Source organism: Suncus etruscus, chromosome 3 (genome assembly GCF_024139225.1).
Source record: "Suncus etruscus isolate mSunEtr1 chromosome 3, mSunEtr1.pri.cur, whole genome shotgun sequence".
Taxonomy (NCBI): domain Eukaryota; kingdom Metazoa; phylum Chordata; class Mammalia; order Eulipotyphla; family Soricidae; genus Suncus; species Suncus etruscus.
This window is the reverse complement of record NC_064850.1, coordinates 64395231-64420739: the sequence shown is the minus strand read 5'-3', so window position 1 is coordinate 64420739 and position 25509 is coordinate 64395231. Positions and strand designations below refer to the sequence as shown.

Below are 25509 nucleotides of genomic sequence, written 5' to 3'. Positions count from 1 at the left end.
AATCTCACTCATGGCTGTAGGACAGAAGCCGCTTACAGCAACCACCAAACATCCAGCCCTAAAAACAAAGTCACGGCCCCATGGGTTAGGTTTATAGGAACACACAGCAGAAGTGGGTTTTAAATTCATGGGGCCCACTGCAAACATACCAGAAACTGGCCTTGGGTTTGGGGTATGGGGGCCAGACCAGAGGAAGAATACCCTCAGTAGATACCAGCCCTCCCAAACACTCATGTAAAAATGGGCAGGGGATACAGGCAGCACCCTCAGAAACAGGGCAGAGCCCAGCCAAGCCAAGCAGGAACTCAGGGGAGCTAGATTGTGAGCAGGAGGTGGCAGCGACTGGGGGAGGCAGCCTTAATTAGTCACTCTTGCTAATTATTAACCACTAAGGAGTGCCTTGGGAAGTCTGACCACAGCCTTTGCAGGTCTCCTTGATTCCTGCAGGAGGAGGAGCTCCAGGGAGGACTATAGACTCCTCCAGCCCCTGCCTCCCAGGGCGAGGGGCCTTAGGGGTTGCAAGACAGGGTGCACTCCAGGCTCCCAGGCTGTTGCCGAGAGAAGCAAAGCACTGAGTAGCCAGGCCTGAGCTCTGCCACCTGGTTATGCGACCCTGAAGGTCCCCGGCCTCCTCCTCTGTGTGGTCGATCCTAGGGGTCCCCAGCCTCCAACTGTGTGATCCTGGAGACTATGGCTCCCACTAGTCCCTTTCCTGGTTTGCACACCCAAGACAAGACTGTTCCAGGCCATGCCAGCGCCTGGCTCAGAATCAACCTCTTGAGCCAAGTCAGGGAGAGTAGACACCCCCTCCCCCAGAGCACAGAATCACAAACCTGCATAGTCCCCTGACACAACACCCCAACCTTCAGCCAGTGTCCACTCACAGCATCTCTACAGTTGTCCAGGTAGGTCCAGGACCTCAGCCCCTTATAGGGACCTGCCCACTGGCTAGCATAGTGTTCCCAGAAAGAAAAAAAAAGGGGGAGAAGGAGCAGGGACCTTCCTGCATACTTCTCTTGGCCGAGCCACCAGGGACACAGCTCCCTCACAAAAGTGCTCTCCCAAACCACTCTCCTTCCCGCTGCAGAAACTGCCAGGCCCGCTGAGGCCGGGCCCGAAAGTGGCGGTGATGCTGCCCCTGTACTCCAAAACCCGACTAGGCCTGCCACACCCTCACCTGCTTCGTCGATGGAGTCCAGAGGTCCGGGCGCCCCAGTTCCCGGCTCAGGGATCCGAGCGGCGTCGCATGTGGCCGCCTTGTCCCGGCTCTGGCGGGCTGCGCTGGCCCTGGCCCCGGCCCCGGCCCGGCCCGCCCCCGGCCCGCCCTGCACAGCGTCCCTCCCAGGCTGCGGCCGGGAGCCGGACCTGTCGGGGCTTGAGCGGAGGGAGGAGCAGCCGAGCAAGTCCCTGAACCGATCCCGCGAGGTGTTGCAGACGGGCAGCGCCCGGCCTCCGCGCCTCTGCACTTGCACTTCCGGGGCGCTATGGGAGCAAGGGATGAGGGGTCCCGGGGAGGAAACCCCAAAGGAGGTCCTAGACTTAGGTCTTCTAGAACAATGTGTTGTGCGGTGTGGGACCACTCTCCTTCACCGGCCACTGCACACTGTGCCTCAGTTTCCCTCCCTTCCAAAAAGGCAGGTAGGTAGGGCCCCAGGAACAGGGAGGTGTGTATGTGTGTGTGTGTGCTTGTGTGCGTGTGTGTGTGTGTGTGTGTGTGTGTGTGTGAGAGAGAGAGAGAGAGGGGGGGGGGGGAGAGGGCCGGGGGAGAGACCCCAGGGGTGTTAGAAAGGGCGGAGGGGCACTGGGGTCCCCGGCATTTAGATTACAGACCAAGACTGCGTTTTCTGCAGCCTGATGAAAAGGCCCCAGGGAGAGAATGAGGTTGGAATGCGGGGGGTGGGGGTCTTCCTCCAGCTCAGCGTTTGCCCCCAAGGGCCGTCACATCCGTTTATTATTTGACTGTTCCAACAGAGTCCACAAAGCACTAGCCTGAACCCCAACCCCGACCCCAATCCGGGGCCCCAGAGTCCCAAAGGCACCGACTCCCGCCTACAAACACCAGCCGAGGCGCCCCTCCCCCAGGGGCCTGGAGCAAATTGAAGGGATTGGAATTTGACCTCAGTCCCCCAGAGAAGGCTTTACCCCTCACCTGCAGGCGGTGGGGGTTTCCCAGGCTGTCCTCATCTCCTCAGAGCCTCTCCTGACTCTCTCCCGGGCATCATCACCTCACCACAGAAAGGTGCCAAGCTGTCCCCCCACAACCCCTCTACCCAAACTCAGTGCACCTCACATTCCTACCACACACACGCCCTTTGCAAACAATGTCAGTCCTGCGTCCTCCAGCTGCCCACCTCCCCCCTGCTGAGGCCCAGGAGCACCGAAGGAAGGAGGGAGCGCCTAGCAGGGGAGGGCTGAGTCTGCTCAGGGTCTCCCCAGTGGCACCAAGCATCCCAAGGTCCCCAGTCCTCGTAGAATCTTCCCCTGTGTTAGACCACTTGGCCCCGAGCTGGCATCTTTCCTCCACTTTGTTGATGGACCCAGCTACAGGTTGGAGAAATGGTGAAGTTTGTAGAAATAATAGCAATTTTGGAAGAGTCCCTGCTACACCTTCTTGACCAGGACCAAATCTGGTGGCGCTTCACACCCTCTGGGCACCTTCTCCATCCACCACTGGGCCCTATCTCTGAGGCCTCGGAGCATATTTTTATAATGCATGCAGTAAACGTGGGAAAATCAGAATCACCAAGGATAGACAGTTTATTCATATTAGACAGAATCTAGCAGGGGAAAAAAAATCTCAAGAAGAGTCATGAATCAACCAGACCACCAGGACTAACTGCTATTTATGAGGCAGCAAGAATGCGACTAAGGTGGATGATGCGGTGTTGGCGCAATATTGGGAAATGGAGAGGCAGAGAGGGCTCCCCTTTTCTTTAGCTCAGACCCCCCTGGATTCCTGTCCCAGGACCCTGGAGTCAGGAGCTGTGCTGGAGGCAGGAAGGTGCGGCTCTTCTCTGGAATTCTCCAAGCAGGCCCTTCGGTTCCTCTCCCAGCACTCCACAAAGGATGGTGTAGAAAGACCATGGCAAACCCCATCTACCTGGTCATCTGGACCTAGAGAGCGTGACGCTGCCCTCCAGACTGGGTGGGTGGGTGGGTGGGGGTGTTCCAGGCAGGGCCAGGGGCCGCGTCCAAGTCCGGAGTCCCAGCCCACTTTCACCCCAGGGCTTCGTCTTCAAGGAAGGTGCGGAGGGTGAGAAGTGGGTTTCCCGCAACCATTAAACGCTTGAACTTTGCTCTTTGGGAGGAGAAAGGATCTCCATAGAAAGAGAAGCAAGTGTATCTGTAATTGTATCTATTTCTGTATCTATGGGAAGAGAGATACAGCGTTTGGGAGGAGAGGTAAGGTAGGTTCCCACTTTCCGGGAGCTTCCACAGTCGCTGCGCCAGCTCCTGCCCCACGATCCGGGAGCCTGGAAGTTTCTCTCCCACCGTGCACTTCCCAGCAAAGTCCAACTCTCCGGCGCGCCGGGAACCCCACGAATACCAATTAATTCAAGGGTCTGCAGAGAGTTCCATCCCGAGCCCACAAAGCAGTGGAGAGTCGGGACCCCCAGGCAGGAAAGGTGTTCGGGGGCCCCCGCCGCCGGCGGGCCGAGCCCGGAGCCCCCCGCTCGCCTGGAATGCGCCCTGAAACCAGACCTCTCGACTTCCCTTAAAAAGCCCCTTTGTCCTGTCCACCCCGCTCCCCTCCCCCTGCGCGCCCTCCGCATCCCGCCGGCCCGGACTCGGCTCCTTTTGTTCCTCCACTTTCGGGGCCCCAGCAAACGGGGCAGGGGGCTCCCCGGCAGAAGCAGGAGTGCAAAACTAACCTTTGGGGGGGTGCAATTAGGAATTCCCACCCACCCACCCCCGTTCACGAATTGCCGCGTTCTCGCGGCCGGGCCCCTTCGGCCGAGCCGACAGAGCGATGATGGTTCAGCAGCCCCAAGCACCCCAAACCCCAAACCCGCGCGGGGGCTCCTTACCTGTCGCTCGGAGCTCCGGAGCCGCCCGCTCTGGCCCGCGCGCCCGCCCGGGGACCTGCAGGCAGGAGGCGTCCGGCTCCGCGCCCCGCGCCCGTCCCCGCCCCCCGACGCGCTGCATTTAACTTGGGCACCCGCAGCACCCCACATGCTAAAGACCCCGAGACATCTGTCCCCTGGGGCGTACCAAGGTTGCCGCGCAGAGGGGAACGTCGCCGGTGGACACTCGCGGTTCCGATCCAGGTGGCGGAGCGCGGCCGCAGGCCCGGGGTCAAGACGCCGCGCACCGGGGGTGTCCGGAGTGGGGCTCCGGCTCTAGAGGCGGGGAGGCCGCCCTGCCCCGCGCTCGGCCGCGCGCTCGGCGGGACCCTCCCCTCGCAAGCCAGTGTGCGCCGCGCGAGCGGGAGGAGACTCCCCGCCGGGCCATGGGGCTCTTGGAGCGGCGCGCTCCGGCCTGGCCCCCTGGCACCTCCCATTCCCGCGGACCCAGGGGGAAGGCGCGAGGGACATTGGGGGCCTCGCTCTCCCTCCGCCAGCCCCTTTTCTTTCAGAGCGACAGGCACTACGGGGACTGCAGGGCGGTCTCCCCTATTCCGGCCTGTCCCGGGCCCCCCGAGGCTTCACTCGGCGAGGAAGGAGAGGAGGGATCGCTAGAGCGCCTCCTACTGCTCATTGCGATTCTCAGTGCGCCCTGGCCTCTGTTCATCCATCACCCTTCTGTCACCCATCCAGATGTTCATTCGTCGTTCCTGGTTCATCCGTTCAGTTATGCATCATGTGGGGAGGAAAGAGATAGATCAAAGGGAAGCTCAAACAAGACCTATTGTTCATATATTTTAATCTATCCATCTACCTGTCCATCCAATAGTCATCTATTCATCCATCTACCTATCCACCATCCATCTTCTACCCCTCCTTCCATTCATCCATCTTCCACCCCTCCTTCCACCCATCCACCCATCCATTCATCCATTCATCCATTTATCCATCCATCCATCTACTTACCCACCATCCATTCACCACCATCCACCCATGCACATGTACCTATTTTTATTTGTTCGTCTAGCATTTATTGAACACTCGTCTATTGTCCACCATGGTTGATCACGGTTTAACAATGGAGGATTCTCCACTCTTCTGGCAGAGGTAGGTTAAATGGAGGCCAAGCTAGAACCCTGACCAGGAGAAAAAGGGAGACTTCAGGCTTTCAGACTGAACGTCCAATGTCAGGTCAGAGAAGGGAGCACCAAGGGAATTAGGAAAGTGTAAGCCAGAATTTAGGCTGCAGAATTTAAGGCAGCCTAAAAGTTTACGAAAACAAAAATGGGGATAAGGAGCTTGCCTTGCATGTGGCGAACCTGGTTTTGATCCTGACACCCTGTGAGCACTATCTTCAGGAGTGACCCCTGAGCACAGAATCAGGAATAAGCCTTGAGCTAAGCCAGTTGTGCACTCCACCCCCAAAAAATAATAGTGTAAATTGCTTGTTTTTCTTTTTTGTTTGTTTGTTTGTTTTTTGTTTTTTGTTTGTTTGTTTGTTTGTTTGTTTTTGGGCCATACCCGGCGTTGCTCAGGGGTTACTCCTGGCTGTCTGCTCAGAAATAGCTCCTGGCAGGCACTGGGGACCATATGGGACACTGGGATTCAAACCAACCACCTTTGGTCCTGGATCGGCTGCTTGCAAGGCAAATGCCACTGTGCTATCTCTCCGGGCCCAGATTGCTTGTTTTTCAAAGCAAGTCTCACTTATACACACACACACACACACACACACACACACACACACACACACACACACACACACACACAATGGCTCAAGAGCACAGTAGGTTCTAGAAATTGAAGCACATTTTGGTTGAGATGAATGGAGGGAAGGAAAAACAAGGTGGGAAATGCGGCTACTGTGGCTGGAGGATGTCTCTATGTGGTGTCAGGAGTGCTCAGCCCAGAACCAGCAGTTTTGTGTTAAGCCAGAATTGCACCTCCCGGAAGGGGGCGATATCTGCCAATTTGCACAAAGGTGCTGAATGCACTGTTGGTTCAGCAAAAGATTGAAGGATTTTCTCCCTACACAGGAGAGCAACTGCTTGTATTAAGGATCTCCATAGAAAGAGAAGCAATAGTGTATCTGTAATTGTATCTATTTCTGTATCTATGGGAAGAGAGATACAACGTTTGGAAAAGATACCAAAACTAGAGTCTGCAAGAAGGCTGGGCAGACAACCCACACTGTTGGAAAGGGAAATTGGAGGTTGAGTCTAAACACAGCTTGCTTTCCAGTTGTATTCCCAAATCCATCAGTGGTGGAGCCCACCCACAGCATAGAAGGTTAACCTGCTTTTTGTTTGTTTGTTTGTTTGTTTTTTGGGTCACACCCGGCAGCCCTCAGTGGTTACTCCTGGCTCTGGGCTCAGAAATCACCCCTGGCAGGCACGTCGAACCACCGTCCTTCTGGATGTAAGGCAAATGTCCTATCTCCATGCTATCTCTCCAGCCCGGTTAACCTGCTTTTTATGGGAGCTTATCCCATCAGGAAAAGTATCTATGTTGGAACAGCTCAATTGTTATGCTGTGGTTGTTTTTATTTGAGGGCTACACCTGCAATGTTCTGGGATCACTGCTAGCTATATGTGGGAGACCATATGCAATGGCTGGCCATTAAACCAGGGTTGGCTCTGTAGGGTCCTGGGTTCTGAACATTTTGTGAGGACCACATGTTGTAAGCCACATGTTAGGCTTTCTCAAGCCTGTTTCCATTAACACCGCCCCAGCTACATAGCCATACCAGGTAGCCTATCTGGAAAGGACACAAGGTGACAGTAGGAAGGTACCCTAGACAACAGCCAAACATTTTAAAGATCAGAAGAAGAAGCTAGAACCGCCTTTTTATCAGCTTCAGAACAGTCTCGGGGCCGGAGAGATAGCATGGAGGTAAGGCGTTTGCCTCTCATGCAGGAGGTCATCGGTTCGAATCCCGGCGTCCCATATATGGTCCTCCCGTGCCTGCCAGGAGCAATTTCTGAGCCTGGAGCCAGGAATAACCCCTGAGCACTGCCGGGTGTGACCCAAAAACCACAAAAAAAAAAAAAAAAAAGAACAGTCTCCAGGGTGCCTGGTTTCACCTCCAGTGGCACAAACGAGGGCTCCTCAGGAAGCTCTCCCAGCAAAGTCGTGGCTGCACATGCATTAGGATCCACAGTCCCGCAGAGGAAAATGCCAGCTGTGGAACAAGGAGTGCAAGCCAGACCACCTCAAAGGGCATTGGGGGTTATGGCGATTCAATATCTAGGACTCACCAGGTCTCAAAGTTGGCCCTGCTCTAGTACAGGTTATGAATCTTCTGTTCATTACTTCTGTATTTATGTTGCATGTTTGAGGCAAGTACACGATTTAGCTACATCTATCTGAAGAAAAAATTTTTTTCAACCTATCCTGGACCAAAAGCATGAATTTTATGTTCATGGGAAAGAAGTTTTCTGTAAGCATATTGTTTTACAGGCAATAAAAATATCAGTCTTTTTGTCTATGGGTAATAAACTTTATAATTCATTTTAAAAAATAAAAAGAACCATGGGCCCGGAGAGATGGCACAGCGGCGTTTGCCTTGCAAGCAGCCGATCCAGGACCAAAGGTAGTTGGTTCGAATCCCGGTGTCCCATATGGTCCCCCGTGCCTGCCAGGAGCTACTTCTGAGCAGACAGCCAGGAGTAACCCCTGAGCACCGCCGGGTGTGGCCCAAAAACCAAAAAAAAAAAAAATAAAAAGAACCACACTATATAATCTGGGGCTGGGCGGTGGCGCTAAAGGTAAGGTGCCTGCCTTGCCTGCGCTAGCCTTGGACGGACTGTGGTTCGATCCCCCGGTGTCCCATATGGTCCCCCAAGCCAGGAGCAACTTCTGAGCACATAGCCAGGAGTAACCCCTGAGCGTTACCGGGTGTGGCCCAAAAACCAAAAAAAAAAAAAAAAAAAAAAAAAGAACCACACTATATAATCTGACCTTGGGTGTAGTCTTCTGCTCTGGGATATGGCCCTGATAGGTTCGTATGGGGCTTGTAGCAGATGGAATGAAGTTTTAACTTTACTCCAACTGTCAGGTCTCGTCCTTCAATTTCAGACCCTAAAAACTCCACACAAAGTGGAGTTAACCCCTGTTCTATCTCTCCAGCATCTAGTCATTTCTCCAAGCATATGGGAATGATGGCTGAGCCTGTGGCCTTCGGGTTCAGCTAGACTGTTCCCTAGACAAGTGCCCTGCCACTGCCCTCACTCTGCATGCAGAAAGCCCAAAATGACTCGGAGTAGGAGGCCCCAGACTTCCTCCCCCAACCGCATCCTGCACTGTGAGGGCAAGGGCAGTGCCCCACTCTGCCCTGAGGCCTAGAATCTTCTGGATGGCAGGTGAGTGAGTACACAGGGAGAGGAGGGTTTTTTTTTTTCAATCAGTGACCTCCAGGCAAGGAGGCACAGAGCCAGGGGTCAGGAGCATGCTGGGATGCAGGGCCCAGGTGTGAGACGGGTAAGGATGGAATTTCCCCAGAGACAGCAAGGCTGACTTTCTCTGTACTCAAGGATCACTTTTGGAGGTTCTGGAGGGCATATGGGGTGCTGGGGATGGAACCCAGTCAGCCACATGCCAGGCAGCCACCCTCACAGCTGTACTGTCACCCAGGCCCTCTCCCTGACTTCTCACTCTCATCCTTCCTTCCCCTCTGCCCACCTTTCCCCTCCATTCTAGACCCCCCTCACTGCACTAGGGTTCCCATCTGATTCTGGGGGTTATCCAGCCCCTGAGTTTCTTCCTAGGTTCTTCACCCCAACAAAACCAAGTCCAGTACACTCCTGCTTTCCCCCACACTGACACCAGGATGCAAAAGTTGCCAGTAAGAAGGTTCTGGACCATTGGTGTGCTGAGGGCTCAAGGGAAAGTGATGGGGGTTGGATGGCCTTAAAGAATTTGCTTCACAGTGCCTGGTAAGTCAGGCGTGAACCCCTCTCTGAGGAGGACAAATTTGGTCCTTCCTCAGGACAAGCCCCAAGGCCCTTTCCTGTCTTCCTCCCCTCCAGATTGGGTCTTCAGTGGTTCAGGTATCTGGTCTTTCCACCAGTCCTTCCTGCTTCCTGAAACCCCAGGAAAATTCAGAGTGCATTAAAGTAAAGAAAAAACAACTGTTGGGACCAGAGCGATAGCATAGCGTTGGGCATTTGCCTTGCACATGGCCAACTCGAGAAGGACCCGGTTTGAACCCAGGTATCCGAGCCTGCCAGGAGTGATTTCTGAGCACAGAGTCATGATTAACCCCTGAGGGCCACCTGATGTGGCCCAACACCCCCTCCCCAAGAAAGAAAAGTAAAAACAACTCTAGGGGCAGAAAAGACATGAGGGGATAATGTTCTGGCTGTGCTGACTCTGATTCAATCCTGGTCTCCTGACCATCACTGGATGCAGGCCTGGAGGTATCAGAGCACCACTTGGGAGATACTCCTCACTCCCACAAAAAGTAGCACACAAGGGGCCAGAATGATGCCGCAGCAGTAGGGTGTTTGCCTTGTATGCAGCTAACCCAGGACAGACTGCAGTTCGATCCCCTGGCATCCTATATTGTCCGCCAAGCCAGAAGCGATTTCTGAGCACATAGATGGGAGTAATCCCTGAGTGTCACAGGGTGTAACCCAAAAACTAAAACAAAAAAACTTTTTAAACACACTTTTTTTTTGGGGGGGGGTCACACCCGGCAATGCTAAGGGGTTATTCCTGGCTCTACGCTCAGAAATCACCCCCGGCAGGCTCGGGGACCATATGGGATACCGGGACTCGAACCAGCGACCTTCCACATGCAAGGCAAACGCCTTACTGCTGTGCTATCTCTCCAGCCCTAAAAAAAAATTTTTTTTAATAATAAGAAAAAGTAGCCAATAAAAAGAAAAACAAGAGAAAAGTGCCATGTCAGGGCAGAGGGTCTGAGGAGTTTTCATTATGGCAACAACAAGCAGATGAGAACAGAGAAACCCTGCCTCTACTTCCATCCCACTTGCACCAGAAAAAACACATCTCTCAGTTTTAAAATGTTGTTATTTGTCTGTTTGGTTTTACGGGTCACACCCAGCTATGCCCAGGGCTTGCTCCTGGCTCTGTGTTCAGGGATCTCTCTTGATGGGTTTCAGAGAACTATATGGGATGCCGAGGATCAAACCCCAGGTTGGTCATGAGCAAGGCAAACACCCTCCCTGCTGTGCTATCTCTCTGGCCCCATGACCTGGTCTCTGGTAAGAGCATTGTAGGTCCCCATGATCAGAAATAAACTGAGAATTGCCTACCTCAGGGCTTGTGATTGGAGGGGCCTGAGCCTAGGCAGAAGCTGAGTGGTTCAGACATAAGATCTAGATGTTAGAAATAGGTGTCTTGGAATGGGAGAATGATATAGTACGGAGGTTAAGGCATTGACCTCAAATGCTGTCCCATACATGTTGCCACCAGCACTACAGAACTGGGAACAGTTCTGAGCACCATCAGGTAGGCCCACAAACCAGCAGAAAGGCCATGTTTGGAGTCAGACCAGTGGCTTTGCTTAGATTGCTGCCTTGGTAAAGTAGGGTGGAGGGTAAGATACTGAAATCAGGAGATCAAATGCTGTGTAGAAAGATGCTCTGTACACCAGAATTTACCAGTAAAAGGTGGTGATATCCCCTATCTCTCTCCTTTGTCGTTGTCAATGCTGAGAGATTACCCTGGCTGCTGTGTGCTGAAAACCACGCATTGCTGTGGCCCCAGGGTTCACAACAGCAGTATCAAAGATGTGGGGCAATGCTGGGGTCCTAGTACTGTATCCCACACACTCAAGCAGGCACTTCACTATTCAGCCATGTCTTGGGCCCTGCGAGGTTTACAAAGAAGTTCTTTCCACATTCCTAATCTTTTTTTTTGTTTTGTTTTGTTTTTTTGGGCCACACCCGGTAACGCTCAGGGGTTACTCCTGGCTATGTGCTCAGAAGTTGCTCCTGGCTTGGGGGACCATATGGGACACCGGGGGATCGAACCGCCGTCCGTCCAAGGCTAGCGCAGGCAAGGCAGGCACCTTACCTTTAGCGCCACCGCCCGGCCCCATTTATTCACATTCCTAATCTTAAAAGTTTTGTTTCAGTTTTGTTTTGGGGTCACATCGAGTGGTGTTCAGGACTTACTCCTGGACCTGCACTCAGGAATTACTCCTGGTGGGGGGGTGTGAATCTATGGGGTGTTGGGTATTGAACCTGGGTCAGCTGTGTGCAAGGCAAATACCTTAATTGCTGTACTATCACTCCAGTCCTTCTTGAAAGTTTTCCATGGGCTGGAGAGACAGTACAGGAATAAGGTGCTTGTTTTGGAAAGTGACTGAGCATGGCTGGATTCTTAGGTACCATATATGATCTCCTGAGCACTGCAGGGTCAGGGGTCAGTCCAGAGCACAGAGCCAGGAATAGCCGCTGACTACCACCTGGTGTGGCCCAAATAAAAAAAAAACCACACAGGGGCCGATCGGTGGTGTAGAGGTAGGGCGTTTGCCTTGCATGCGGCTGACCTAGGACAGATCATAGGTCAATCCCTTGGCATCCTTTATGGTCTCCCAAGCCAGGAGCGATTTCTGAGTCATAGCCAGGAGTAACCCCTGAGCGTCACCGGGTGTGGCCCAAACAAACAAACAAACAAACAAACAAACAAAAAACCTCACACAAACACACGCTAAATTTTGTTCTTCTCACTCAACTAGAAGCAGCCAGAAGATGACTTTGGGTGCTGGAGGCCCTTAGTACTGATTTGTTTAGACAAAAAATATATAAATTCATTTTTTTTAAAAAGAAAAAAATCCTAAGATTTCCATTTGAGGGACCGGAGAGATAGCATGGAGGTAAGGCATTTGCCTGCATGCAGGAGGACAGTGGTTTGAATCCCGGCATCCCATATGGTCTCCTGAGCCTGCCAGGAGTGATTTCTGAGTGTAGAGCCAGGAGTAACCCCTGAGCGCTGCCGGGTGTGACCCAAAAACCAAAAAAAAAAAAAAAAAAAGATTTCCATTTGATAATTACACCTTCCGTTTTCCAGGCTTGTTTACTGGTGACCAACCTTCGTATCCTGTGGTTTAGCACCTGAGATTTCAAAGCTCACCCCCCACCAGCCCTATCATGGGCGGAGCGGGGGTGGGGGGGGGAGAGACAGAGAAGAGAGAGAGAGAGAGAGAGAGAGAGAGAGAGAGAGAGAGAGAGAGAGAGAGAGAGAGATTAGCACTTCACACCTCTGTTGCTCGGAAAATAAGAGAGATGACATAAGAGTGTGATTTGAAAGGAAAAGAGAGAGATAGAAGCCACCCAGTTTCCACCCCTTGGAACTATTTCTGAACTGCTGGATCTGGCCAGTCACCCTCTATTCCTGAGCCTCTGCACATTTCCAGGTTATTTATTCCTGAATATTCTGGATGCTTCAAGGGCTCAGGGTCAGAGGCCTTGGGAGAAGGCATATTGAAGGTTGAGAATAATGAGAAAGGTTTTTTTTTTTCTTTTAATATTATTTTTTAATTCAGTGATAAAGATTTGAAAGGTTGCAAATGCTCAGAATGAGCCAGGCACCCTCAACAGAAAGCCGTGGGGTAAAGTGCCCATTTATTTGAGCCAGTTCAGACATTGTACTTTGCCTTTGATGCTGGGAGGGGAATATTTTCCTTACGTCATCTACCATCTTCAGCAAGGCAGACACAGCTAAGCTTGTAAACAGGGCTGAAGGGATAGTACAGAGGGGAGGGCACTTGTTTTATAGGCGGCTGACCTGGTTTAATCCCCAGCATCCCATATGGTCCCTGAGTCCCACGGAGTGATCCCTGAGTGGTTCATTTTAAAATCTTCAAAAAATGAGGATCTTAAAATTGGAAAAAGTTTTTTTTTTTTTTTTTTTAAGCTTCTGGGTAACAAAACCAGTAAAAGAACCTGGACCTGCCCCAGCTGTGCCACCAGGTTGGATTTGTTTGTTTACCTCACCTGGCAGTGCTCAGGGATTATTCCTGACCCTGACTCAGGAGCACTTCTGGCAGTGCTCAAGTGGAGCATGGAGTGCCTGGGATTGAATTTGGGTTAGACAAGGAAAAGGCAAGCACCTTAAACCCTGTACTATTTTTCTGGCTTCTTATGGTGCCTGTCTGTGCAATGTGCACTAGAAAAAGAAAAAAAGAAAAAAAGACTAAGAAATGATTGCTGGCAAGCTCTTAATTTCACTAGAGTGCAGCCCTGATTTTCTTTTTTTTTTTTTTTTTGGGTTTTTGGGCCACACCCGGTAACGCTCAGGGGTTACTCCTGGCTATGTGCTCAGAAGTTGCTCCTGGCTTGGGGGACCATATGGGACACCGGGGGATCGAACCACGGTCCATCCAAGGCTAGCGCAGGCAAGGCAGGCACCTTACCTTCAGCGCCACCGCCCGGCCCCGCAGCCCTGATTTTCAATGGACTTTCAGAATGCATTTGATATTTGTGAAGTGATATTTGAAGTCTCACCCAGAGGAAGGGGAGAGAGAGGAGAGAGAGAAAGAATAAGAGAGAGAAATAAAGGGAGGAGAGAGAGAAGAGAGGGAGGAAAGAGGGGGAAGTGGGAGGAAGAGGAGGTAAGAGAGAGAAATCTAAGACTTGACTTAAAAGGCATTTCCTGAGCCTGTGCTCACTCCCCTGCTTGTGAATCTGGCAGAGCCATTCTGGGAATATCCCTCCAGCCCTGTTGTGTGAGTGGGTGGCTGGACAGAGCCTGGCACAGAGGCAGCACACACATCGACAGTCATTTTCAGAGCAGGCGTGAGATTAGTCACCTTGTCTCACACATCTTGGGGCAAACCTCAGCCTCGTCTGCCAGCTCTGGGGCCATCTCCATCTCTGTCTCTCTCTGTCTGTCTCCCTCTCTGTGTCCATCTTCATCTGCTCCTGAGCTTCTGTCCCTCCTTCTTTTGGCCAGAACCACTGCCCTGGGGGGGGGGGCTCACTGGGTGCTGACCATAGCACATCAAGGAGGAAACCCCCTCACCCTTCTTCTGAGGCCCCCATGTCTCTCTGTGAGGGGACCTGACAGGATATCCCTGCTCTGCAGAACCCATGGAGGAGAGAACCCCCTGGGGAATTAGTGGGGGATGAAGGAGGAACTGGCTTTATGAGACTGTGGAAGCCACCCTCCATCCCACATGATGTGAGTCCCAGACCCCACTGAGTTGGTCGGGGCAGGGCAGGTAGGCAGGAGTGAGCTGTCTTTCTTGCCACTTCTATCTCACTACATTCATATATATGTGTATTTGGATGGGAGCACACCCTGTGGGCTTCTCTGGCTCTGTACTCTGTATATTCCTTCCTGGCAGAACTCAGGGAATCAGATGAGGGACATGGATTGAGCCAGCATGACCTTCACGCTACCCCCCCCCCCCCCAAACCACAGCCTTCTATTCTTTCCAGGGAAAGAAATGCTGCAAATATTTGCCAGCATCTGGGCCAGGGAGTCCCAGAATGTGAACCCAGTTGAGAACAAAGAAAACACATCTTCGGGTGCCACCTGGAATGGGGTGAGATAGGAGCAGACAGGAGGGGGAGCTGCCCTTTGGCTCTTCTGTGACCTTGACCTTGAGGACCCACTTTTTCTTGAGCCTGTTTTCTTGCAAGGCAAGGCCATGACCCCTCCTGTCTGCCCCTGGTGGGCTACAATGAAATCACAGTGAAATAGTTGGGCTCCCAGAAAGGCCAGAGGCCTCCTTACCCCATAAACAGGAAATTTCCTGTCTCTGGTTGACTCTGAACAGACAAATCACAAGTCCCTGAGGCTCTTCTGCACACCTTCCCTGAGCCATGTCTCCTGTACTTAGGATGTCCAGTGGCCACAGTAATAGTAGAAGATCTGGTGTCCTAGCCCTTGCTTCCTGAGGCTGGGGGCTGGATGGGGGTGAGAAGAGTGCTAACTTGCTTCCCGTGGGCAGCTCTGTCAGGACAGTGCAGAGCACCCAACTAAACCAAGCAGCAGGTCCTCACAAGTGCCCTGTCTGCTTTGCCCCAATGATGAGGGCATGAGTGAGTCACATCCCCCATCTGTGTCTGCTCTGCCAGGCCTCTGAACTCTCCAGATCACTCATCAGCACCAGGGGCTGGTTCCCACACTGTGCCCTGAGAAGACACACAAGGTCACCGGGTGAGAAGTGAGCCCAGAATGAGTCAGAAGCCAAACCAGAACCCACACTCAACCAGGGTGCCTGGCCTCTGCCAGAAGCACCCTGCCCCTGCTCCTGGTCCCAAAAGATAATTGAAGGCAGTGCTCCTGGTCTAAACTCAGGGCTTACAAAGTGTTCCCCAGAGCTTCAGCCACCAGGCAAAATCATTACCTTGGTTCTTCTGAGGAAGAAAGTGAGGCCAAGAGACACCCCAGGCCAGCCAGGAACCAAGTGGTCTCATTTTATTTTATTATTTTAATTAATTAATTAATTAATTATATTGCTTTTTGGACCACACTTGGTGGTGCTCAGGGCTTACTCCTGCCTCTGTACTCAGGGATCACTCTTAATAGAACTGAGAGACCATATGAGGTGCTGGGGATGGAACCCGGGTCAACGACATGCAATGCAGGTGATTGGTCTACTGTACTATTGCTCTATACCTCTTATTTTATTATTTTAGTTTTTGCAATGCCAAGATCAAACCCAGAGCTTCCACATGGAAGACAAATTCTCTGCCTCAGTGCCACATCCCATGCTTTCTTAGTCTAATTGTAGATTTCTGAAGTTCTTGTCATCTTTGTTTTTGTTTTTGGGCCACACCAAGGGCTTACTCCTGGCTCTGCACTCAGAAATTACTTCTGGTCATGCCTGGGGGACCCTGTGGGATTTGGGGGATCAAACCCAGGTCTGCCATATGCAAGGCAAATATGCTATCACTCTGGTGTCCTTTCCAAAGTCTTTCATTACCTGAAAAACAAAAGCATTGAACCCCCTTGTTCCAAAGCACAAAGCATTTCCACCCCGGCCCTCCCCATGGCCCTGTAATAGGTCAACCCAGGGCTTAGCCTACCTGCTGTGAATCCTTCAAACTCCTGGATGTGTTCAGAGCAGTAACTCATATTCCTAGGCTCCTGGGGAGGGTGGGGGGAGACAATACTAAGTAAATCACAACTCTGCTAGACCAAGGGAGCTTTTTTTTTTTTTTTTTTTTTACTAAGAAGCAAGCTAGAGAGGTCTCTAAGAAACAAAATCTGACTTCGCACCAAAGCAGATACGGATCAGTGGGACTGACCTACATGTAAAGATCTAAGAACTATTTCTTTCCCTGAGATGTTCCCTTCAACAGAACCGCCCCCATCAGCTCCAGGGCTCCAGACTGGAAAAGTGTTGATGTACTAACGTAATTTTTTTTCTTTTCCTTGCATTAGCAATACTTTCAAATCTCTCTTTATATATCTTTAAATTTGCATAACAGTTCAAGAGACTAATGAAAGGATCACACTGCCTTTGAGCATCTAGGTTTAAATCTTTATTTTTTTTGGTTTTGGTTTTCTGGGCCACACCCGGTGATGCTCAGGGGTTACTCTTGACTATGAACTCAGAAATTGCTCCTGGCTTGGGGACGCAGAGGATCAAACTGCGATCCATCCTAGGCTAGCTTGAGCAAGGCAGGTGCCTTACCACTTGCACCACCACTGCTCCGGCCCCTAGGTTTAAATCTTGATAAACGTCTACATGCTAGTGCCTCAGACATGGCTGAGCCTGGCTGGTTGCCTTCGAAGAGCATGACAGGGGGAAAATGATAGGGTTGGAAGAGGTTTGAGACTGGAGGGACAAGCTAGCAACTCTTTGAAGCCCTGAGCAGGCTCAGAAATAGTCCAAGGGTAAGGCATTTGCCCAAAATATGCAGTTAACCTGGATAATTTCCCATATGATCTCCTGAGCCCCTGCAGAAGTGATCTCTGAACATAAACATCAGGAGTAGCCCTGAGCATTGCCAGGTGTAAGTCTCCCCTCAGAAAAACAAACAGAGGCTGGAGAGATAGCATGGAGGTAAGGTGTTTGCCTTGCTATCAGAAGGTCGGTGGTTCGAATCCCAGTATCCCATATGGTCCCCCGAGCCTGTCAGGAGCGATTTCTGAGCATAGAGCCAGGAGTAACCTCTGAGCGCTGCTGGGTGTGACCCAAAAACCAAACCAAACCAAAAAAACACAATTTTCAGCGGGGAAAAAAATGAGTTTCAGTTGTGCTGAGGGGAGGCAGAGAAAATTACTGAGGCATAGGCAAAAGCCATTTCTCCCTGTGGGGGATACAGTGAGTAAATTAGGAGAAGCCCACCATCTGGGGAGGGATATTCTGTAATCTGGGCTGGCCCAACATGGCCACCATCCTTGGGGGGCTAGGAGAGTGAGAGAAGAGAGACAGAGAGAGAGATACAGAGAGAGAGAGACAGAAACAGAGACAGAGAGACAGAGACAGACAGAGACAGAGAGTATACAGTGGGTAGGACTTTCCCCTTGCCATGGTCAGCCCCGGTCCCATCCCCAGCATCACATATGATTCTCTGAGCACTCCTGGGAATGATCCCTGAGCTCAGAGCCATGAGTAAGCCCTGAGCACAGCCAGGTGTGCCTCACCCCCCTCCTCCCAAAAAATACAGAAAAGAATCCTTTCTTGCCTCATGACACAAGAATGAGAAAATGGAGGGTTACACTGTACATTGCAGTGCCTTGCAATTAATTCTATTGGTGCCGGTATCCCCAGTGTTTCTAGGGGTGCACAGCAGGGTCGAGGCAGGGAGCCGATCTGGGGAAAGAAACCCAGTGGTCTTGGCTGGGGTTAAGCAGCCTGGGAAGAGGGCTCCGCTTCAGACCCCATTGGCCACCAGAGCCAGTTCTGACTGAGTGGGGACTGTCTAGGGGTCTGAGTAAGTGAACTTTTTCTGAACTAGCAGGAATTTTTTTTTTTAGTTTGTTGTTTAGTTTGGGGGCCACACCCAGCAATGCTCAAGGACACCTCCTGGTTCAGTGCTCAGTGTTGGTATCATGGGCAGAGCTATGAATGGAGCAGCAGCTGGACCACATGCAAGGCCTTTACCCCTCAGCCATTCCTCCTGTCCCCAAGGGAAAATTCTTTAGGCAAATCTCTCTTTGCTGTTGTTGTTTAGGCCAATCTAGCTATGCTCAGGACTTACTCCAGGCTCTGCACTCAGGACACTCCTTTTTTTTTTTGGGGGGGGGGCCCACACCCGGCAGTGCTCAGGGGTTACTCCTGGCTGCTCAGAAATAGCTCCTGACAGGCACGGGGGACCATATGGGACACCAGGATTCGAACCAACCACCTTTGGTCCTGGATGGGCTGCTAGCAAGGCAAACGCCGCTGTACTATCTCTCTGGGCCCTCAGGGCACTCTTGAGTGATTCACTTGGAGGTGACGTGATGCTGCGGCTGAACTAGAGTGGGCATGAGCCCAGGTGCAAGGCAAACGCCCTATCTGCAATACTATGGCTCCAGCCCTGAAGCAAAATCTTCTAAAATTAAAAAGAAAAAAGAAAAGAAGGGGCCGGAGAGGTGGCGCTAGAGGTAAGGTGTCTGCCTTGCAAGCACTAGTCAGGGAAGGACCGCGGTTCCATCCGGTGTCCCATATGGTACCCCCAAGCCAGGGGCAATTTCTGAGCGCTTAGCCAGGAGTAACCCCTGAGCATCAAACGGGTGTGGCCCGAAAAACCAAAAAAAAAAAAAAAAAAAAAAAAAAAAAAGAAAGAAATCACAGAACTGGGGCTGGAGTCAGAGTACAGAGGTAGGGCACTTGCCTTGCGTGTGGTTGACCTGAATTCGATCCTTGGAGTCCCTATAGTCTCATAGAGCACTGCTAGGAGTAATTCCTGAGTGCAGAGCCAAGAGTAACCCCTGAGCATCGCTGGATGTGATCCCCCTCACCCTATCTGCCCCCCTAAAAAAGGAAAAAAGAAATCACTGAACTTCCCAGAACCACAAGAGAGAAGACAAACATAAGACTGCTTGCTCACTTCCAGCGAGCCGGAGAGATAGCACAGCATTGGGACATTTGCCTTGCATCAGCCGACCCAGGAGGAACCGGGTTGGATTCCTAGCATCCCATGTGGTCCCCAAGCCTGCTGGGGCGATTTCTGAGTGCAGAGCCAGGAGTAGCCCCTGAGCACTGCTGAGTGTGGCCAAAAAACCAATCAACCAACCAATAAAATAAAAGTTAGAAAAACTACTCATTTCGGGGAACACGCGAAAGCTCACACCGACGATAGTTCATTCCTCTAGGAAGTGACACCCTGCGGCAGACGTCCCCCTACCCCCCAACCTCCAGAACCTGCATTATCCCATGACAAAGATGACTGGTTGACCCCGTGCACAGAACCCCGGCGCTCCTGTGAGGTGAACCTGGGCTCCTGGTGGAGTTTAGTCTGGGAAGTGGCGGCCAGGGGCGCTGAGCCGCTCATCCACCCACAGAGGCATAAAGACACCCTGGGCCGCGTGAGTGAGTCCGACAAACCTTTTATTTACTGAGAAAGCTGAACCCCAGAAAGAAAGCGCCTCTGAGAGCCTGGGAAGGGAGTTTGAGTGAGTCCAGGGCTCGTGGGAAGGGCATAATGAGAGAAGCAGAGGCAGTATCAGCCGGGGCGCGCAAGGACAGCGGCGGACATGCAGCCAGCCGACGGGTCGCCGAGCGGCCGCATGAGGGATTGGGGGGTTCCCGCGGCGCTGCGCGAAGATAAAGGAAACGCCGAGGTCCCGGCGGCGGCCCCGGCCACGTCCCACGCGTCTGGTTCTATCCGTGGGCGGCTCAGGGTGCACAGCCTAGGCGGCGGTGCGCCCCGTGCGGGCTCGGCCCGGTTGCCTCACTCGGCTTCGGAAGCCCGAGCTGGTGTCTGGGGCGAGCGAGGACGCGGAGCTGGACCCGCGCGCCCCGTGGCCCTTGCGCCCGCAGAGGCCGAGCCGCAGGCGGGCGCGGAACGAGCGGTCCAGCAGCAAGTAGATGAGCGGGTTGGCGCAGCAGTTGACGAAGGCCAGGCAGGTGGCCAGCTCCAGGCCCCAGCGCAGCGCCAGCAGCAGGCCGCAGGGCAGGGCCAGTGCGCCCAGGCGTGCCAGGTGGGAGAGGGCGCGCAGCGCGCTGAAGGGCAACCAGGAGCCCACGAAGGCGCCCTCGATGGCGCAGATGATGCGGAGAGAGCTCCTGCGGGCGCGCCCCAGGTGCGGGAAGCTGTGCAGGCGGCGCGCCACCAGGCAGTAGCAGACGACGGAGATGCTCAGCGGCAGCCCGGAGGTGAGCAGCAGCAGCAGCAGGCCGAGGCCCTGGAAGGTGTCCGACGGCGCGTCCACGCACTGATGGCCCCAGCCTCCCGGCGCGGGCTGCAGCCCTCGGGAGGCCAAGGCGGGCAGCCCGGCTAGCAGCGCCACGGCCCAGGAGCCGGCGCACGCGGCCTGAGCGCAGCGGGGCGTGCGGGGCGGCCGCGCGTCCAGCCGGTGCCCCACGGCCAGGTAACGGTCCACGCTCATGCCCGCCAGCAGCAGGGCGCCCGCGCAGCGCGTGGCGGCCAGCGCGAAGCTACTGAGCTTGCACAGCCCCGCGCCGAAGGGCCAGCGGCCGCCCCGCGCCGCCGCCGCCGCCCACAGCGGCAGGGTCAGCACGAAGCCCAGGTCGGCGGCCGCCAGGTGCAGCGCGAACGTGTCCACCAGCCGCCGCGGCCCGCGCGGGCTCGCCAGCAGCCACAGCACCGACGCGTTGCCCAGCAGGCCCAGGGCGAAGGCGGCCAGGTAGAGCGCGGGGAGGTAGGCGGCGCCGTAGGGCAGGGCCCGCACCCGGCACAGCTCCAGCTCGGCGGGGAAGCCCGAGCCCGAATAGTCCCCGAAAGGCTCGGTGCTGGCGCTCCAGGGCTCGGTGTGCGCCATGGCGGGGGCCGCTGTACTGCGGGCGGGCGGGCGCTCGGCACGGTCGCTGGGTCTGTCCCCTGCACCACCCTTCCTGCTACCTAGGGCAAGACCAATGTGTGGGCAGGAAGATGTGGAGGGCGCGGTGGGGGAGAGGGTACATCTGGATGCGGAGTACGTCTGGATTCCTGCAGTGAATTTGAGGGCCATCCAAGCGGGGCAAGAATCCAGCGGAGAGCTGGTCTTTCTCTCACTGGGCACCCTTCACCCTCCATCCCACCGCTTTTCGGAATTTCTTTAAGGAATGGAATCTGGGGCTGGAGCGGGTATAGCAGGGAGGTGCTTGTCTTTCGCTTGCTCTTGTGGTTGGCCTACCCAGCTTCTATCCCCCAAAACTACTGAATATGGTGTCCCAACCCTGCCAGGAGTGATCCCTGAGAGCAGAGCCAAGAGAGAATCTTGAACACTATCGACTGGTGTGACTTCAAAACAGAAACTCTGGATAGAATCACAAGCACATTCATTGACCATCAGCCTACCTGATGGGGATTGCAGGAGGTGCCCCTCCGAATTTGGAGTCAGAATTCAAGAAATTGTGTGTGTGTGTGTGTGTGTGTATGTGTGTGTGTGTGTGTGTGTGTGTGTGTGTGTGAGAGAGAGAGAGAGAGAGAGAGACAGACAGACAGACAGACAGACAGACAGACAGACGACACCCTGGGTGCTCAGAGCTGATTACAGACTCTGTGCTTAGGGATCATTCCTTGTGGGCTTGGGGACCATATGGGATGAAGGGTGGGGTATCAAATCCGGATCACATGCCCTGCCATTGTATGATCAGGCCCCCAGAATGCTGAGGGTTTTTTTTTTTTTTGGAGGGGGGGGATAGTTTTGGGCTACACTCTGCCATGCTCAGGGATTACATTTGGCTCTGAGTTCAGTAATCACTCCTGGTGGTGCTCAGGGACCATATGGGATGTCAGGGATCAAATTCGGGTCGGCTGTGTGCAAGGCAAACACCCTATCCGCTGTGCTAACACCCTATCCACTGTGCTGTGGCTCCAATACCAGAACTCTGAGTTTCTAAGGGATTATTACAACCTGCACCCCTTTCGCTTGGCCTGTGGGGAGGCCTCAGCTGCAAGACAGGTATTTGGAGAAGCCCTGGGGTGTGGGACTGGGTGTTAATAGCTTTTCTGGCCTGGTCAATATATTTTGCAGAAGGTGGGGTTCAACAACAACTCTGGGTAACCTCTGCTGGGTGTGAAATCTGAGCCGAACACCAGTGATGAGTGATGAGTAATGAGCGTGGGGGAGGGAACTAGTGTTGAAATTTGAAGCACATTGTCAGTTTTTTTGGTTTTTGGGTTTGGGTTTTTTTTTGGGGGGGGGGCACACCTGGTGACACTCAGGGGTTACTCCTGGCTCCACGCTCAGAAATCGTCCCTGGCTCGGGGAACCCTATGGGGACGTATCGGATGGTCCGTCCTAGGTCAGCCACATGCAAGGCAAACACCCTATCTCTGTGCCACCACTCTGGCCCCAGATTGTCAGATTTTTATGGGGGCTTCTAAGTGAGAGTCTGAGAGGCCATTCTTGGTGATTCTTGGCCAGTGAGGCTGGGGTTCAATGCGGGACCCTGGATGTGGTGTTGTTCAGGCCTTGTCATGCCCAGGATCACCTTGGGCTGCACCCTGCAATGTTCAGGGTCCTCCAGGTCCACTGGCATTGTTCATGGGAGCAGGCGGTGCTGGAGATAGAAGCTGGGTCAACTGCATGTAAGAAGGTGGAGCTTTATCCCTTCTTGGTCCTGAATTGTCAGTTATCCAGTTCTGCCTGGTTAGCCCTGGTGTCCCCCTAAGGTAGTTACTGCCTTGGGTGTTCCCAGAGCTGCCATTCTTGGCCCAGAGGCCATTGCTCCTGAGGGCTGTGCACAGTCCCTGTGGGGCCACCTCTGGAAAGCCAGGCTCTGGGGGCCATACCCCAGAAGCCTTGGGAGGCTCACAGGGAGTTCATAATCTTGGGGTGAGATCCAGGAAGAAATGGGGTGACCTGAGCCCAGAGGGGAAGTGGGAGGCTGGAGCAAGGCCCAGACCACAAGGGGTTTACACTTTTGGGCGGCACACGGGTATTTTAGAGTTGGCACCATCAGCAGCAGAGGAAGACGGTTCAGCCAGATATCTCAGGCCAGGCTCTTCTGCGCATTTGTGCTGGGGACTGGGTTGGGGTGGGAGACAGTAAGAGACTGAGTATAGCCTGTTCCCTTAGCATTGGGAAGTCAGAGCTTGCCTGCGGGGCTGTGCGGGGAACTGCTGGGCATTGGGGACCAGGCACTATGCTTCTGGACATTGCTTCCTGGGGGGCGCAGAGGCCACCAGTGATCCTGAGGCCTGTGCAGGTATGTGCAGGGAGCCTGGAGGTCAGAAGTATGACGGTGACCCCAGAGCCCCAGGGGTAAACCCAGGTTTTGTATGTGGTGGGGTTGTTTCCATTCCTGGCACTGCATCGTCCCCCAAGAACTCCAGGGCGTGGCTCCAAAACAGAACAAGGATTGAGAGGGTTCTAGACTAGTGGCTGCAGGCAAAGAGGAAGTAGAAGTAGGTTGTTGCAAATTCAGGTCTCTGGCTTCCTGAGTTGCTCTCAGACCCACAGCACAAGGCGAGTTATCTGTGAAGGAACTAGGCCCAAGGCCTTTGGCATTTGTCCGGAATCCAGGACAGCAGGGACGGAGCTTGGACTAGGATCTTGGACATCTGTCCTTGCAGGCTTTGGTCTCCGTGAGGCCAATCCTATGTACTTGATTTTGCCCCATGTTTCTAGCCTTAGGGAGCCCCATATGCTAGAAACAAACCAATGACAGCTTTCCTGTGATGGCTGGGAACTGACTAGTCCTATTCAGGGTGATTTGCTACATTATTTCCAGTGTTAGAACACTCAAAATTTTTTTTCTTATAGATCCAGAGTAATAGTACATTGGGTAGGGCACTAACCTTGCATGAGGCCAATCTGGGTTCAATTTCTGGCACCATATATTGTCCCCTGACCCATCCAGAAGGGAATTCCTGAGCACCACTGGGCATGGCCCCAAGGCAAAACAAGACAAATCCTTTTTTTGTCATCTGAATGAATAGTGGGGCCTGAGAGCATGGAAAGCCCCGGGACTGACACCTGGTCAGCCCTGGAATTTCTGGGCACAGTGTTGCTCAGAGTGGCCTCCAGGAATTCTGAGCACTGCCCACTAGCTCAGGACTCAGCCCTAGAACGGGGACCCCTGGGGTGGGGGTGGGGTTGGGGGGAGGCATCTCCGGATATTCAGGTACTAAACAGGTTGCTTAGAAAGGGCAGCTGGGCTAGGGTGAGTCCCTGTAAAGCCTGGTGGCCTGAGCCATGTCACTGATGCTGTCTGCCCAGTCTATCCCAGGTGACAAGCGGGAAAGGTCATTGCCAAAGAAAGTGGGTGCCCATCTTTCCTATGGGTCAGATCCCCTAGTGCAAAGGTTTTCTTCAGGATAAAAGGCCGCCTAGCTCCTCAGTATTGGTTAAGACCCACTGCAGGGAAGTCCCATGCCACCCCCTACTAGAATGTTTGGAAAGGCAGCATGTCCTCTTTGTAGTAATGGCCTGGCCCGTGGATTTCATGGAAAAGGTATCTGACAGAGATCAGGTACTGTTCTTCCTGCAAGAAGGGGACTCAATTCCTGAGGACATTAAGGATTCAGACTCATTGGGGAGGGGGAATTGCTCAGGTCATCTGTCAGCATCAGACACACACAGAAGGGTTGGACACAGACTACCTCTGACTGGACATGTGTCCTAGAGGAAGAGGAAGACCAGGGTCCAGGTCACTGTGTGGACGCACAGTGCAAAGACACAGGACAACACTCTGAACAGGATTAGAAAAACCAAGACAGGGCTAGACTGATAGCAAAGCAGGGAGTGCATTTGCCTTGCATGCGGCCAACCCTAGTTCTATTCCTGGCATCCCACGTAATCCCCAGAGCCTGCCAAGAGTAGCCTCTGAGAACTGCTGGGTGTGGTCCCCCAAAAACAAAATAAAAAAAGAGAAAAGAAAAACCAAGAAACTGTTGTGGGCCTGGAGACATGGTACAGCAGGTAAGGCACATACCTGACCTGGGTTAGATCTCGGCACTGCCAGGAGTGGGCCTGAGCAGAGCCAGGAATGACTCTGAAGCACCGCTGGGGGAACCACTGGCAGTGTCCTACAAACAGAAAGCTTGAACTCATCAGTGTTCATCACTCTCAATCAAGATAATAATCAAGATCAGGCAGTCATTGTTCATTGGATTCTGCTGACCACCACTTTGAGTTTATGTTTAAACAGTGGGCCCAAGTGGCCTCATATTCGTATTTCCCTGATTTGCTCAGGTGTGTGTGAGGTCCCAAATCCGTGAGCTTTGCCTTGAGAACCAGACACCACCACTGGGGAAGGGGGACACACTTGAGCCTGTGCGTAGGGTTGCTGGTGACTACTTGTTGGACAGTGGGGGTCAGGGGAACCCAGGGAAGGGCTTCAACAGGACTGTCTGTGTCCGCACAGGAGCCTATTGGCTGTGAACTGCAGGAATGAGAAATGAGAAGTGGTCCGTTC

The 25509-nt window shown here is 53.3% G+C and overlaps 2 protein-coding genes and 1 pseudogene across 2 annotated transcripts in view; 2 read left to right on the top strand and 1 right to left on the bottom strand.

The window, feature by feature from the left end:
* Positions 1 to 5121: 5121 nt before the first annotated feature.
* LOC126004343 (protein transport protein Sec61 subunit beta-like) lies at positions 5122 to 7419 on the top strand (annotated as a pseudogene).
* Positions 7420 to 19393: 11974 nt separating this feature from the next.
* Positions 19394 to 25509, top strand: part of DDX59 (DEAD-box helicase 59) — a 205875-nt gene continuing 199759 nt past the window's right edge. The window contains exon 1 of the mRNA XM_049770633.1: positions 19394 to 19404. The gene's annotated coding sequence lies outside the window, so the exon portion shown is untranslated. The remainder of the gene's footprint in view (positions 19405 to 25509) is intronic.
* Positions 19833 to 20924, bottom strand: GPR25 (G protein-coupled receptor 25). Its single transcript, XM_049770787.1, has one exon. The coding sequence runs from the start codon at positions 20922 to 20924 to the stop codon at positions 19833 to 19835; it is 1092 nt and encodes a 363-aa protein (XP_049626744.1).

Bases quoted from the DNA above. Each gene is read 5' to 3' on its own strand.
- GPR25 (XM_049770787.1), bottom strand. From the start codon at position 20,924: ATGGCGCACACCGAGCCCTGGAGCGCCAGCACCGAGCCTTTCGGGGAC.